Here is a 17413-nt window from a genome sequence, read left to right as displayed (position 1 = left end):
GTTTCCTGAGTGGGCTCTTTCGATTCATCAAGAGGCACTCAGAGGTGTAGAGTACAGAGGGTCCTACTACTGAGTTGTAGTGCTTCAGCTTTAGGTTCTTAGAGAGGTACTTGGAGGTGTAGATGCTTTTACAGGAATCATAGGCCCTCTGCAACTTGGTACACCTAGTGTCTATGGCCAAAATTTTGCTGTCGCTTGCTGAGATCCATTCTCCTAAGTATGTGACTGCAGGAACTTTACTTATGGTGTTGTTTCCTAGTGGGATTGTAGAAGGAGCTTGCTTTATCTTCTTCTTCTTCTTTTCTAGCCTATTTCAATCCACTGCTGGATATAGGCCTCTTCTATATGTTTCCATCGTCTTCGGTCTTGAGCCACTTGGAACCAGCGTGTTCCAGCCAACAGCTTTACGTCGTCGAGCCATCTCTTCTGGGGTCTTCCAATGCCTCTCTTGTGTCCCCATGGTCTCCAGTGAACAATCCTAGAGGTCCACCTGTTGTAGTCTTGTCGAGCTACGTGTCCTACCCATTGCCATTTTAGTCTTGCTACTCTCTCTAGGATGTCTGTTACATTAGTTCTTCTCCTGATGTCCTCTGAACGGATCTTATCCCTAAGGCTGATCCCTAGCATCTGTCGCTCCATAGCTCGTTGTGTTCGCTGAAGCTTGCGAGCGCTTTCCTTCGTCAGAGTCATCGTTTCCAGACCGTAAGTTGTAACTGGCAGCACGCACGTATTATAAACCTTGGTCTTCAGGTTAATTGGAACATCCTTGTTGGTGAGGATGAATCTTAGTTTTCGGAATGCAGTCCAACTCATACCTATTCTGCGAGAATTTCTGCACGTTGGTTGTCTTTTCCAAGTTTTATCTTGTGTCCAAGATAGATGTACTCATCGACAGCTTCTATATATTGGTTTCCCATTTTAAGTGGTCGACTCTCTGGGCTTAGTATTTTTGTTTTATTAATGTTCATTTCCAAACCAATCTTAGCAGAAGCAGTTTTTAATTCTTGGATCATGCTTTCTAGCTCATCTATATTTTCACTTATGAGCACAATGTCATCGGCAAAACGCAGGTGGTTCAAATATACTCCGTTGATTTTTATTCCTTTATTATCCCAATGAAGGGTTTTGAATACATCTTCCAAGGCAAGGGTAAACAGCTTTGGAGAAATTGTGTCACCTTGTCGAACTCCTTTGCCAACTGAGATTTTATTGGTGATGAGGTCTTCGTCCACTCTGACTACCATTGTTGCTTGATCATAAATGTTTTCCAGAAGCTTTATATACCTTGAGTTTATCATGGCATTTTGAAGTGCCTTCATGATTGCCCAAATCTCCACTGAGTCAAAAGCTTTTTTATAATCAATGAAGGCCAGATGAATCTTGATGTTGTACTCAGTGGTTTTCTCAAGAAGAAGACGAATAGTCTGGATGTGTTCAACAGTTGAGAAACCTTTACGAAATCCCGCTTGCTTGGCAGGTTGATAAAAATCCAGTTCTCTTGTGAGGCGGTTGGTTACAATTTTAGTCAGGAGCTTGTAAAGGTGTGATAACAAACTTACAGGACGATAGTTCTCTAAATTTTCCTTATCACCTTTCTTGAAGAGAAGTATCACTTCAGCATTTTTCCAATTTTCTGGTATTCTTGCAGAGTTAATACACTTGTTGATGAGTATTCTCATGGCTTCTAACAGATCTCTTCCACCTAATTTCAGCATTTCATTCGTTATTTTATCCTCCCCAGGGGATTTTTTATTCCTTAGTTGTTTAAGTGCATTTTCAATCTCAGCAGTGGTTACTTCCGGTGTTACTTCATGTGTATAATTCTGGGCTAGTTGTTCATTGCTGGATGGTTTATTAATGGTTGATGTATACAGCTTGTAGTAGAAATCTGTAATAACTTCAGTAATGTTTTGCCTATCTGTGACTATTTCTCCATTTTGGTTCTTAAGTTTTGTAATTTTTGGTCTTCCTGTAGACATGTTGTTCTTTAAAATCTTCATGTTTTTATTTTCTTCAATTGTTTGCATGATCATGTTATTATTAAATTTCCTTAGATCTTTCCTTATTTCCTTGCGAATGGTCTTGTTAAGATTTTTGTATTCTGCTGTATCCCTGTCCATTGTCTTCCTGTCTTTAATGAGCTGCATGGTATTAAGTGAAAGTCGGCTCCTCTTATTAGTTTTCTTCAATGGGATCTCCTTTGCTGCATTTTGAATACTGACTGTAATTTTCTCATTAAGTTCGTTCACGTCCAAGTATTTCAAATCTTCTGTTGGGTTAAGGTTTTTGGTAAGAGCTTGTTGAAATGATGATTGATGTTTTTCTAAGTCCTCTACTCTTGGAAAAGTGTACCCCCTTGTCATTTTGGACCGTTCAAGTTTGAGGTCAAATGCGAAGGTTGCTCGAACTAGCCTATGGTCGCTTCCTGTATCAAATCTGTTGAGAACAGTAACATCTGTACAATATTTCTTCTTGTTGGTCAGGATAAAATCTATCTCATTCTTGGTTTGTCCATTGGGGCTCTTCCATGTCCATTTTCGTTGGATGGGTTTTTTAAAGAAAGTATTCATGCAATAGAGATTTTCGGCTGTGAGATATTCTAGCAATCTTTCTCCTCTTTCGTTTCGATCGCCTAGTCCATATGTACCAATGTTCTCTGGGTCTCCAATTTCCTTTTGACCCACTTTTGCATTGAAGTCTCCAATGATGATACAGAGTTGTGTCTTTTCTGAATTTTTCGCTTTGGTGATATCTTCATACAGCTGTTCCACTGCCTCTTCGTCAGAAGTACTGGTTGGAGCATAGACATGTATGACTTGTATGGAGAATTTACTATTCAATTTGAGGACGATATATATCACTCTGAAAGAGACACAAATCATCTTGTGTATGAATTCTTTGATATTTTTATTGACAAGGATAGCAACCCCATGTGTAGAAGCATTCCCATTATTACGTAAGATGACATGCCCTGATGGAAGGGTCTCAGCTTTTTCTCCTTGAAGGCGAGTCTCACAAATACCCAGAATATCCCATTTTATGTCATGCAGTTCTTGTTCTAGCCTTTCCAGGTCTTCAGCTAGTCTCATAGTTCTTATGTTGTATGTGGCTATTCTTACTTTTTTAGTCGTTCTTTTCGAATTTTTGCCTTCCCCAGAATCCTTGAGGTAGACTGACGTATTGTCAGTGTGAGATTCTGAGTCTTTCACTCTACTCACCTGGGGTAGTTTCGTTTGAAAATTCAAAGTCATAGGAGTTTATGGAAGGTGTTCGGCAATAAAACACCACGCTTGCCAGACGTGTTGGTGAGTTGTGCTTCAGCCGCCCCTAACATGGGGAACAGACGCTGTCGGGGTACCGCCACTAACATGTGGAACTGTTGTGCCCTTTGTGTATTGTACTCGTATTAATCCCCAAGTACAGGGCTGCCTCTTCCAACATCTCCGCCGTACCGAAGGTTACCCTCTCCGCCGTTGATGTCGTTGAGGTCTTCACTCGTAACCCTGAGCTGGGACCCTTACCAGATACTACACACCGGGTCAGCATGCTCTGGGACTCACATAGGCAGGGGCGCCACTCCCTGGGTAGAGCTGCCTCCAAGGAGGGTCTCTACTCCATCTTCTGTAGGTTAACCCTCAAGCAGCAATACTGTAGAGGCTCTGTAGTTGGTGAGTAGCCTTCTCCATGCTGTTGGTCAGTAGGGAGAGATCATCAGCAAAGGTTAGACAGGGTACACTGAGGTTATCTTTCTTGTACCCAAGCTTCAGTCCTGCTTCTGATGACATTCAGTCTTCTCTAGTACACAGTTGAAAAGGATACAGGAGAGGCCATCTCCCTGTCTGACTCCTATCTGGATGGGAAAGCTCTCAGAGAGCTCACCCCTGAACTTAACTTTGGAGGTGGTGTTCATCAAGGTAGCTTGGACCAGTCTGGTGGTCTTCTCATCTTGACCTAGTTCCTGCAGGATAGAGAAGAGGTTCTTTCTATTGATTCATATGTCTTTTGGAAATCCTTCATAATGGCTACTCAGGGATGTCCCCTGTGGCTCCTATATGCGATGATGGTCTTAAGGTTTTGGGTATCTATGCATAATATTAACATTAAAGACCTGGGTATTAAGGGAGATTGGAAGAGAGAAGTACTAGCTGAGCAGAAATGGAGGCAACTTCTAAATGCAGCACAAGCTGTTCAGGGGTAAATGACAATAGTGATGTTGATATTGATCAGTAGGAACTAGTACTCACTAGAAGGTGCGAAGCTGGCTCAGCAAGCGTCCACTCTGAGGGTCTCTCACCGTCCCAGTACACACTGTCTCGGAGCAGTCACCAGGTTCTGGTAGTAACACATCTCCAGGTTCCAGGTAGCGCTGTTGTAGGGGATCATAACATTTCCCAGCCACCACCGGGTGCTTTTCGGCTGGCTCTACAGACAGAGAAACTGACTATACCAGTGGTTGGAGCACTCTATTTGTAGAAATGAAATCTCTTATGGTTACACACCCTTATGCTGATTACTCTGCCAAGATTTTTATATTTGACAATGAATGACAATGACATGATCATTATAGTTTCTGTGTTAAACAAGTTACTTCATTGGACTTCTATACTCAGCTCTTTCCTCTAACTTCTGGTATAGGTACAGATGAAGTCATGTGTCTCTTATTAACATAATAAAGGTTATTTTATTTTATGAAATACTTCCTCTCATGCAGAGGCTGCCTTGCGACAAAGTATACTTTTACATTTATATTTAGAAGAGAAATAGATATTCTGTACTTGAGAAATGTTGAAGGTAACCTAATTGTAACAGTGATTTCTTAGAATTATCAGTGAGAGACATCTGTTTCCAGAAATTAGCGGCAAAAGCGGGAATCATTCCCCTTGCTCCAATCATCAGACCTAATGTGTCGATTTCCTCTAACTGGTATTTCTCCCTGTAGTAAGGAATTGTTGGAAAGTATATATTCCTCTTCTCTAGGTTAACATCTGAGGGCTGTGACTTATGGCTTTCAAAGCGAATTGTGGGGTCGATGATGTAACCTCTCTTCTTATTCTTGAAAGCAATGATGTCAATCCTTCTGTGGCTTCCATTGTTCGCTAAGCCATGAACCTCTTCAAATACCTGGAAACCATGCTCTTTTAGCGTTGCCGCAATTAACGAGCGGATGTTATGATGACGCGTATTCCTTAAAAGTTCACCATGAGGACAAGATCCCAGAACATGCACAAGAGTTTCAATCTCCTTGAGGCAGCGCCTTCAAAGGGAATCGTTCTGAGATCTTCCTGGTACCGATCTAACTGCTGGTTCCATTGGGTCGGACCCTCACCAGGACTACTTGATGTGAGAACTGGAAGAGATCCAAAGGAAAACAGCTTGATTTGTCCTGATGATTTCTGACAGAATGGTAGTGACAATGGTAGATGAATAATCTTGAGCAGAGCTTTTGAAAGTAGGAAAGATCATAATATGAAGGTAAAGTTGGAATTCAAGAGGACAAATTGAGGCAAATATTCGTTTATGTGAAGAGGAATTAGGGATTGAAATAATTTATCAAGTATGTAATAAATTTCCAAGTTTTTTGAAATCATGTAAGAAAAAGCTTGATAAGCAATTGATAGGGAATGTGCCACCTGGCGAGGGCAGTAGCGGTGATTGTGTATTAGAAGTGGTGGTGGGGAGACAACATTTTTTATAGACAACAAAAAGTACTGGAGTTCTAGGGATGTAGTAGAGGGGGGGGGGGGGGCTGTATAGACTAAAAAAAATTGAAAATATTGCTACAATATGGTAAGTTTTTGATGCTCTCTGAGCAAATTTTGACAGAGAAGTAAATGTTGACAGTTTCCCAACTTAACTGTGGTAATAATAGCATTTTGAGATTTTGATTCAGTACTATCTTCTTCTTCATGTGCCATGTCCTCGCAGAACGTTGGCGTTGTTTGTTCATAGCTGTTCTGAACAGAGTAAGCTTTGTCACCCCAAACCACTGGCTCAAGTTGCCGAGCCATGATGTCCTACTTCTCCCCGGACCACGTTTTCCATCAATTTTCCCTTGTAGCATTACTTGCAGAAGGTGGTATTTAGAGTTCTGCATCATATGACCAAAGTATTCTAGTTTCCTTCTCTTGATGGTAGTGAGTACTATAGCCTACAATAAACATCCACCAAAGAAATAGTTAGCCATGCATCACAATAAAATAAAAATATGGCGTGATTATACAATAGAAAAGCCATTTAGTATTTTACTATGCACTGACAAAGCAACAGACACTAGATAGAACTACACAGACATAGGAACTGACTCAGACTGACCATTGTGTGCAGCAAGTGGGCAAATTGTATCTCATTGTCCATGGCCTTGGCAACAATATACCACTGTTTCCCTTCCTAACAGCACATGCTAGGAGTGCGATTATTATGTGATGATACAAACCTGCGTGAAGCCCTGAACTTCAAAGGGAATCGTAAGTTATGATCTTCCATGCAATCACCTATAGGTACATGGTTTTTCGTTATGATGTTTGTTATCAGATTCCCCTTAATTTAATTTTCACCAAGAACTGATGATGACTAATATACATACCTAACTAATATACATATATTAGTAGACGAATAAGTTTGAGTGGCATTTATAAAAGTAGGAAAGATCACAATATGAAGATAAAGTTGGAATTCAAGAGGACAAACTGGGGCAAATATTCATTTATAGGAAGGGGAGTTAGGGATTGGAATAACTTACCATGGGAGATGTTCAATAAATTTCCAATTTTTTTGAAATCATTTAGGAAAAGGCTAGGAAAACAACAGATAGGGAATCTGCCACCTGGGCGACTGCCCTAAATGCAGATCAGTATTGATTGATTGATTGATTGATTGATTGATTGATTGATTGATTGATTGATTGATTGACTCCAAGGAAGTCGAAACTGGTCTTCTTATAATTGAATATTTTTTTGCAATGTGTTGAATGGTGGAACATCCCTCAAACTCTACTTCAAGGGGAATGTAGGGGAAGGATGGTAGTGCTGATCTACTAGGAGCAAAATGAAGCCTTGTCACACTAACATAGTCGCCAGGAGCTGACGTGAACACTTCGGTAGCAACTAGCGAAGTTATAGATCCGTTGTAACACATGGATTTCTCCTCATACAAAACTCATTTAGTGCCCCATCAGATACAGTACTTGTGATGCTGAACAAATTGGTTAGCTGCATTGAATGACATTTTGTAGGTATTTCAGCTAAGTTTTTGTATAATTCATAGTTTTAGGTGTAAAATAAAAGCTAAGAGGTTTTCACCTATTCAATACTATTTATTATAACCTAAAAAAGTTACATATATTTGCTAGAGACCATCACCAGTCAAGATCACTTAAGTTAAGACAAGACATGAATTATAGATAGAAAAAATGTATGAAGCAAGTGTGTGTTGTTGATATTCGGTGCAAGACAAGTAAAGATTTGTATGTTAAACACTCACACGTCTTGTGTAAGTTCTCAAAGTTTTCTTTCAATTTGAAGAATGCACTTCACAGAAGACCAGGTGAAACACTTAAAATACTAGCACTTGAAGAGTCTTCCTGAAGTCAGTTCAGCTGAAACAAGTGTGAACAGAATGATGTAGATGGGAAAGTGTTGAGATGTTCATTTGTTTCCAGTATGGATCATTGAAAAAGTTGAAAGAGCAAAAGCAAAGGAATAGAATAGAGCTGAGTTGTATATGGGGTGGGGGTAGAGTGTAGCCTGAGGTGGGGCTGAGGGATGTGGATTGGTGGGTGAAGGGAGTTTAGAGTACTTAATTTCTTTTTATTGAAAATAGGAATTAATAGATCAAATAACGGGTTTGGTTTTTCAGATATTTCATTAAGGTTGAAATTGACTGGCCCTGTGGTGTAGGGGTAGTGCACCTGCCTCTTACCCGGAGGCCCCAAGTTCGATTCCTGGCCAGGTCAGGGATTTTTATCTGGACCTGAGGGCTGGTTCGAGGTCCACTCAGCCTGCATGATTAGAATTGAGGAGCTATCTGATGGTGAGATAGCGCCCACGATCTCGAAAGCCAAGAATAACGGCTGAGAGGATTCGTTGTGCTGATCACACGACACCTCGTAATCTGCAGGCCTGCGGGCTGAGCAGCGGTCGCTTGGTAGGCCAAGGCCCTTCAAGGGCTGTAGTGCCATGGGGTTTGGGGGGTTGAAATTGGTATTAAAGAATTGATCCAGGTAGGTGAAACCATTTTCAAAGGTATTGAGCAGAGATTTTTAGATCTTGATCAATATTCATGAATTTATGGTTTGAGTCCATCATATGAGCTGAAAATCTGTTTTATTTACATGAAGACTCAAGTTGTTATTATTATCGGTACCAGTAAAAACCTATATTCCCTCAAGCAACAGAACATCTCCCCAATAATTTTAAACAATAAAATCATACCCTACTCTTCTTCATTGACCAACTTAGGACTTATCATGACTGAGACCGTAAACTGGACTCAACAGGTGATAAGCACATGTAATAAAGTACATAAATGCTTATATCCCCTGAAACGCTTCACTAATGTATTCTCTGTTCGACTTAAAGTACAAATAATTCGCTTTCTTATACTACCTGTATTTGACTATTGTGACACTGTGTTGACTGAAATAACTTGCGACAGTAACAAGAAACTGGACTGGATCCTGAACAGCTGCATAAGATATATCTTTAATCTGCGATATGATGCTCATATATCACCTTATTATAAGGAGCTGTCGTGGCTTCGAGTTGCACCAGCGCCGTGAACTTCACATGCTATCACTTCTGCACAAATTACTTTCCACTAATACTCCCGACTATCTGTCTTCATCTTTTTCTTACCTCTTGTCCTATCATGAACACAATACAAGATTTGGCTCCCCTCTTGCCATACCTGTAAACCGCACTGCTGTGTACAACCGCTCCTTCATAATCTCTGTGTCTAGGTCATGGAATAGGCTACCTGCAAACATTAGAGACAATCCTTCTCATCGCAAGTTTAAAGTGGCTTGCCGCGAGCATTTGTTGGGTGGATCCCGCTGACTTGCTGGATAATTGTTGAGTGAATGAAGGAATGAATAAGATGAATGAATGGATTACTGCAGTTACATCATTTAAGTGTATGCTAGTTTGTGTATTTTAAAATTAAGGATTCTTTCATTATTATTATTGCTATTAATATTATTTGATTTGATTTGATTTGTATTCAAAATTATAAGTTATGTAAATGTATACTCATCTAGTGGTTAAGTGTAAGAGTGGGCCTTGAGCCCTAACTTTGCCACCAATAAAGGCATTATCTATCTATCTATCTATCTATCTATCTATCTATCTATCTATCTATCTATCTATCTATCTATCTATCTATGTATCTATCTATCTATCTATCTATCTATCTATCTATCTATCTATCTATCTATCTATCTATCTACGTAAACCTTTTCTTGATACCAAGTTCCCATTCAGCACTAAGGAGCTCAGGTATCAAGGAAAGGTTCGCATACTATGCGTGTTCTAACTACCCCACTGTTGGCAGCCCTGAAGATGGTTTTCTGTGGTTTTCCATTTTCACACCAGGCAAATGCTGGTGCTGTGCCACAGCTGCTTCCTTCACACTCCTAGTCCTTTCCTATCCCATTGTTGCTGTAAGACATATCTGTCTCGGTGAGGAGTAAAGCGACTGTGAGAGAAAAAAAAAAAAAGAAAAAAAGAAAAAAGTCCTTTAAGTGCTATGTATTTTGAGTTCCATAAACACCCCTCTACTGAGTTACGAATGAATTTGGCAGGAAGTAAAGTACTTTCCAGTCCTTTTCCTCATAAAGAAGAATTAAGTGATAACTTGCCCACCTCTCTATATTTACTCCATTCATAGCAAAATTCCACTTGTCATCTTCTGGGACATATATGTACCTACCGTGAATTTCTGGCTGTTAAGTATGGATGTTCCTCCGATTCAGTATACATTTTACAAGCTCCTGGTGGTGATGTTCGGAATGATGTAGCAGTGGCGTATGCTGGGATTAAAACATGGGCTACCACTAGACTTAGGTTACCTCTTTTTGATGGTTGGTTTAGTGAACGTCAAGCCTTCAGCATTTTGAGCTGCAGCCAGTAGCCAATGGAGAAGCCTGCTGTGTTGTCAAGGCTCTTTTACAGGCTACTGCTCCGGCCTCTGCTACTGCCAATGCTCAACCCCTGATCAGTGGAGATGGTAGCCTAAGGTTTAGCAAATGAAAGTCCGGCTTTGTGGCTAAGTGGATAGAACGTTTGCCTTTGGTCCGATGGCCCTGGTTCAGTTTTCAGAATAAACCCCCTCATACTGTTAATTCCCCTGGCTTGGGTACTGGGTGTTTATGACGTCTTCGCCATTCATTTTATCCTCTTAGGTCAACACCAAACCTATATAGATGCTATGCCCCATTATTATTATTATTATTATTATTATTGTTATTGTTATTGTTATTTTACAGTGATTGTACCCATCATTCACTGGTTATTTAGCTTCCTCGGGAGATCAGTGGTGGTGTCCGAGCCATGATTACGGGGTTCGATTCCATCCAACAAAACAAAACACTAAACCTGATTGATGGCATTTCATTTTAGCAGATCTACCAATAAAAATAAAACTATATTGCTCATTGCTCCTCTAACACTAGCCCTGCAGTCTCTTTTTACAAGGATGTAGAAGTAAACGGGAGTGAGGAATTCCCACACTCTCTTATATATATCATTAAGTCAGAAGTGTGAGGTGAGGAAGTATATACGATGAGTAACGCATGGTTGATAGTTAGCAGTGGCGATCTGACGGACCGAAGCCTAGCACACCTATCCTCCGCCAGTCCTCGCTCCTATCCGATATCCAGCAACAAGCCACGTGTGGCGAGTCGAGGGGAGAGGGGCGGGAGCCTGGACTGCAGTATCAGTCTCCTATGCCTTGCTCTCAGAAATATGTGCGATGTTTTTTCTCACTGCTTTCAAGTTTTGTAAATGGAACAATGTTTCATATGCTTACATTATAATGTGTTTTAGACTTCCATTATTCTCAGTTGAGATTTGGGCTACATTGATAGCCTTGGTAACCCTCAGTATATGCCACTGTGATGTAGCCACTTAAAAAGTAGCTGAATGGGCTAATGCTGTTCAAGTTTCTTCTAATTGGTTACAGATAGAAATATATACTGATATCCTAAAGCCACTTTCTTAAAAATGGTATTACATCATAATGAACTTTTATTCTATCCTACTAAAATCATTCACTTTTATAAAAAAAATATTCATTCATAATGAACCACAAGCATGTAGCATTTTGGTTAATTAAACATTATTTATCCCTTATTTCTTACTTGTATATCAATTTCATTTATAACACCTGCATTATGTATGAATAGATACTGGAAAATATACAGTTATGAAATAATGATTATTTGTTTAAGCCTGTCTGACTCATTGGCTGAAAGATTAAGTTGAGACTTTTGGTTCAGAGGGTCCTGGCTTCAATTTCCGGCTGGGTCGGGGATTTTAATCTTGTATGATGAATTCTTCTGGCTTGGGGACTGGGAGTTTGTGTTTGTTCCAACACTCTCATCTCCATATTCAGACAACACACCACACTATTAACCACCACAGAAACACACGGTAGTAGGGTTGGTGTCAGGAAGGGCATCCAGATGTAAAAGAGGGCAAAATACACATGTGCAACACACTTCGCACCTGTGACCCCATAGGTGTGAGAAAATAAGAAGAAGAAGAAGAAGAAGAAGAAGAAGAAGAAGAAGAAGAAGATGATGATGATGATGATGATGATGATGATGATGATGATGATGATGATGATGATGATGATAAATAAGCCCGCTAGGGAGTGCTTATGACTAGTTCTTTTTTGGATGCTCGATTTTGTTCCCAGTACCTCTTGAGTCCTTTTCTTTCCTGTGAAAGAGGTTTGTGAGATTTAACAACCTTTGGTAGAGGAGACTACGAGTTTACCATTTTACAAAATTTGGGGCGATCTGAGGCATCATATCAGAAATCCCAGCAGAAGGTAAGTCTCTTCCAACTTCATTGAGCCACATGCTTCCAGTCTTGTAGCTTTTGATGAGTGAGAAGATCTTCTTTGTAAGCCTGCCATTGTCCGTTCTCAGGTGCCCGTAAAATTTCAGCCGTCTATATTCATGCTGAGGTTAGCCGTTTTCAACTGTTGGTACAGTTCAGAGTTCGCTTTCACTCGGTTGGTTCCATTAGGGAGCACTCTTGGGTCACAAATATTCTGGAAGATACATATGTCTTTCACTTTTTTCCAGGTCAATCATGGTGCCTTTCCTCTCTGCAACATATAAGAACTGGGGTCTGGCAACAGTTTTGTAATGGCATATTTTGTCATTCTTTGAAATTCACTTCTTGTTGTAATGGTTTTTTGACAGATGGTATGCTGTGTTAAGTTTGGCACATCTGTCTAAAATGGAGGTTCCATCTCTACCATTGCGGTGGACCCCTTGACAGAGACACTGGAATCGATTGACTTTTCCAAGCTTTCCATAGATGATATTTGTAGCCTTTCTTTGCCTCTGTCTAGTGTAGTTGAACAGCAACTGCAGCATCCTTAGAGTTGTTGGTTACTTACTTATAATACTTTGGTGTGCCAAACAAGACGATTGTGAACTGGGGCATTCATACATTGGAAGCCTCGATATTGATCTTGAAACATCGCCTCTATGAACCACCCTCTTAATTAAATCATTTTTTTTTTTTACATTTTATCTTGCTTCTCCTATATATGACAGCACCTTTGTCATATTATCATTAGAATTATTGTACATCTTTTATTCTGAATTGTATGTAGATTACTGAATTTGTATTGTATGATATTCTTTGAAAGGTTGGCAACCTCAAATGTTTGCTGAAGAATAAATAATGACAATAAGTACAGTACATTTCAACTTCATTTTTCTCAAAAATAACTTTGTGGCACTTAATTCAGTCTGACTTCACATTGGCCAGCTGGACTTTATATTGCTTGAAAGAGGCTCTGTGAGATTTTTGTGACAGAGCGGAGTTCAGTCGAAGGGATTTTGCTAGGAAATCTAGTATCACTTGTACGGCTGACATGTATTTGCTATTTAAGCTGATGGCCAACGATGGAGAATTCTATGTTATTGGTGTGTATATTCGCGAGAACTGTGAGGTTGTTGATAAAGTCCTCAAATTGGATCTAAGTTTCTGCTGATGGAAATGCTTAGAAATTTGATGTCCCAACAATAAATGGTCCAAGTTTCACAGCCATTAAGTAGCACAGAGATGACAACATCATGGTACACCATGAGCTTGGTATGCACTGTTAGGTCTATATTCATGAAGAGGCAGAACTCCCAACCTTTGAGCAAAACTCTATGTCATTAACTCCAGTAACAGAATTGGAAGTTCACCAGCTGAGTTGCCCATGTGGTTAAGGCCGCGCAGCTATGAGCTTGGATCCAGCAGATAATGGGTTGGAACTCCACTGTCGGCAGCCCTGAAGATGCTTTTCCATTGTTTCCTATTTTCACACCAGGCAAATGCTGGGGCTGTACTTTACTTAAGGTCACGACTTCTTCCTTCCCACTCCTAGCCCTTTCCTATCCCATCATCGCCATAAGACCTATCTGTGTTGGAGCGACATAAAGCCAATTAAAAAAAATAGAAGTTCTTAAAAGCATACAATCTTTGAAGAATAAAACTTCCACAGGTGTAGTTGAAATTCCCACAAAACTCGTTAATAAATGTGCTCCTTATCTGGTACAGCCTTTAACTTATCTCATCAATGAATCATTTTCTAGTGGTCAGTTTAATAATCTCTTAAAAATAGCTAAAGTTATCCCAGTCTTTAAAATTGGAAACTTACATGATTTACGTAATGACAGACCAATATCAATACTTACTGTTATTTCAAAAATATTTGAATATGCTATGAGAGCTATGTCTCATTTCCAAAAATTGATGCCTGCCTGGCCATGGTGCATTGGCACTGCTGGTGGCTTCAAGTAGCCTATGCAGTGGCCTCCACGGTATGCACTAGCCTTGCGTCTTGGGAGGTGTGCTAAGTCCCAACTGACGAGAACAACTTAGCACACGAGGGCGAAACACATGCAACCAAGAATGAGTTAGCTGGAAAATTTATAATGTCCAATAACGGACCATTATATTGGATGACACAATGCCGGGTCAAAACATGTCTATTTATGTGTGAAGTTTCATCTTAATTGGAAGTAAAATATATGGTATTGACTAGGAGGATTAAAATAAATTTGTACAATTTTGTAAGAAATTCCTATACGGTTGGCATATAACAAAATATATAATTGTACAGTCTATGGAAGCTAAATAAATGAACGAATGAATGTTAATTGGCAGTGCCAATGACCCAGATGGACTGGGGGAGTGACAGGGAAATCTGGCCCTTATAGGTAATGAAATGTCTAACTGACCCGCTCTCTCCAGCATCAACCAGTGGATGAGTAACTCAAACTTCTTCCTTTACAATGTTGAGTCTGTAATGATATTACATTGTGCTGGTCCACCTTTCCGTACTGACTCCAGTCATAGCAAATCAATCAATTACCACTGATCTGCATTTAGGGCAGTAGTCCAGGTGGCAGATTCCTTATCTCTTGTTTTCCTAGTCTTTTCTTAACTACTTGCAAAGAATTTAAAAATTTATTGAACATCCCCCTTGGTAAATTATTCCAATCCTTAACTCCCCTATCTATAAACAAATATTTGCCCGAATTTGTCCTCTTGAATTCCAAATTTATCTTCATATTGTGATCTTTACTACTTTTAAAAATACCACTTGAACTTATTCATCTACTAATGTCATTCCACGCCATCTCTCCACTGACAGCTTGGAACATACCATTTATCATACTGTGCCTCTTATAAGGACTTCTGATAAGTTCACCTGCATACACCCCAGCGTCAGTGGGTAGGGTCTGACACATCCCACTCTGATGAGTCTAGTGTCAGAACTAAGACGAAACGCTGGTTAATAGAGCAAACGCCTGAAAAGCCTTAAATCTGATATGTTTTTGACATTTTTGACATGCTCTATTGTGAAAAATATCTAATTCCCTCCATGGGAATTTACAATTTTCCATTCGGAATTGCTAGGCGGGCAATAATTCCATTGTGGAGATTTGTCTCCCATATGCTGTTATCAGACTGTGCCTCTTATAAGGGCTTCTGGTAAGTTCACCTGCATACACCCCAGCGTCAGTGGGTAGGGTCTGACACATCCCACTCTGATGAGTCTAGTGTCAGACCTAAGACGAAACGCTGGTTAATAGAGCAAACGCCTAAAAAGCCTTACATCTTATATGTTTTTGACATACCACAATATCAATCAATCAATACTGATCTGCATTTAGGGCAGTCGCCCAGGTGGCAGATTTCCTATCTGTTGCTTTCCTAGCCTTTTCCTAAATGATTTCAAAGAAATTGGAAATTTATTGAACATCTCCCTTGGTAAGTTATTCCAATCCCTAACTCCCCTTCCTATAAATGAATATTTGCCCCAGTTTGTTCTCTTGAATTCCAACTTTATCTTCATATTGTGATCTTTCCTGCTTTTATAAACGCCATTCAAACTTATTCGTCTACTAATGTCATTCCACGCCATCTCTCCGCTGACAGCTCGGAACATACCACTTAGTCGAGCAGCTCTTCTTCTTTCTCTCAATTCTTCCCAACCCAAACATTGCAACATTTTTGTAACGCTACTCTTTTGTCGGAAATCACCCAGAACAAATCGAGCTGCTTTTCTTTGGATTTTTTCCAGTTCTTGAATCAGGTAATCCTGGTGAGGGTCCCATACACTGGAGCCATACTCTAGTTGGGGTCTTACCAGAGACTTATATGCACTCTCCTTTACATCCTTACTACAACCCCTAAACACCCTCATAACCATGTGCAGAGATCTGTACCCTTTATTTACAATCTCATTTATGTGATTACCCCAATGAAGATCTTTCCTTATATTAACACCTAGATACTTACAATGATCCCCAAAAGGAACTTTCACCCCATCAACGCAGTAATTAAAAGTGATAGGACTTTTCCTATTTGTGAAACTCACAACCTGACTTTTAACCCCGTTTATCAACATACCATTGCCTGCTGTCCATCTCACAACATTTTCTAGGTCACGTTGCAGTTGCTCACAATCTTGTAACTTATTTATCACTCTATAGAGAATAACATCATCCGCAAAAAGCCTTACCTCCGATTCCACTCCTTTACTCATATCATTTATATATATAAGAAAACATAAAAGTCCAATAATACTGCCTTGAGGAATTCCCCTCTTAATTATTACAGGGTCAGATAAAGCTTTGCCTACCACTTAGTCGAGCTGCTTATCTCCTCTCTCCCAAATCTTCCAAGCTCATACTTTGTAACTCTGCTCTTTTGTTGGAAGTCACCCAAAACAAATCAAGCTGCTTTTCTTTGGATTTTTTTCCTAGTTCTTGAATCAAGTAATCCTGATGAGGGGTCCCATACACTGAAATTTGGGTCTTACCAGAGACTTATATGCCTTCTCCTTTACATCCTTGCTACAACTCATAAATACCCTCATAACCATGGGCAGAGATCTGTACCCTTTATTTACAATCCCATTTATGTGATTATCCAATGAAGATCTTTCCTTATATTAACAGCTAGGCACTTCTAGTGATCCCCATAAGGAACTCTTAACCCATCAATGCAGTAATTAAAACTGAGAGAACTTCTCCTATTAGTGAAACTCACAACTGTTAAGGCAAACTATTTCTGTCCCCCTTCTAACCCCAACTCCTCTTTATTTCACACCAGGCCATAACATTGTTCATTGGTATATTCTTTTTCTTGGGACTTACTTCAAGCCATTTATACAGAGTAAGGGGTGTCAGGAGTCAAGTACTAGTGAGCTAAATGTGGAAATCTTATGGAAGATTTTCTGCCCGCAAGTGCACATAAGTGAGGGGTCTAGAAGCAAAACTGGCAATCTCCACATTTTGGTGGAAATGAGTTGAAGTATGGATAGCATTCTGCGAGGTAAATGCTATCTGTGACAGAATTGTTGAGTTACATAACCGAAAAAATCCTCCTCAAATATAATGTTTCGTCGCCATAAGACCTATCTGTGTCAGTGCTATGTAAAGAAAAAAAAATGTTAAACATTGTGGTTAGTTGCAAAATTGGCAATCTCCTTGTAGCTTTGAGTTGCAGAAATTGTACTCTGCATGTTGACCAATCACAAGTGAGCTTCATATCACGTGATTGATTGTTAACGACACCAATTCAAATTTAATGTTATCGAGCGTTTTGTTCTAACAAGTGCTAAAACAAGTCCAATGAACATTGTGCTAGTGCGAGGAGAGTCTCATCATTGAAGT

At 39.8% G+C, this 17413-nt stretch overlaps 1 protein-coding gene across 1 annotated transcript in view; it reads right to left on the bottom strand.

Annotated features, from left to right (window-relative positions):
• The window catches only part of LOC136886786 (uncharacterized), a 117115-nt gene that overhangs the window by 20964 nt on the left and 78738 nt on the right, over positions 1-17413 (bottom strand). Inside the window, exon 3 of the mRNA XM_068230551.1 lies at positions 4245-4422. Coding sequence (XP_068086652.1) covers positions 4245-4422 — 178 coding nt within the window. The remainder of the gene's footprint in view (positions 1-4244; positions 4423-17413) is intronic.

The sequence above is a fragment of the Anabrus simplex genome, chromosome X (assembly GCF_040414725.1).
Source record: "Anabrus simplex isolate iqAnaSimp1 chromosome X, ASM4041472v1, whole genome shotgun sequence".
NCBI classification, from domain to species: Eukaryota; Metazoa; Arthropoda; class Insecta; order Orthoptera; family Tettigoniidae; genus Anabrus; species Anabrus simplex.
This window is presented reverse-complemented; position numbering and strand designations above follow the sequence as displayed.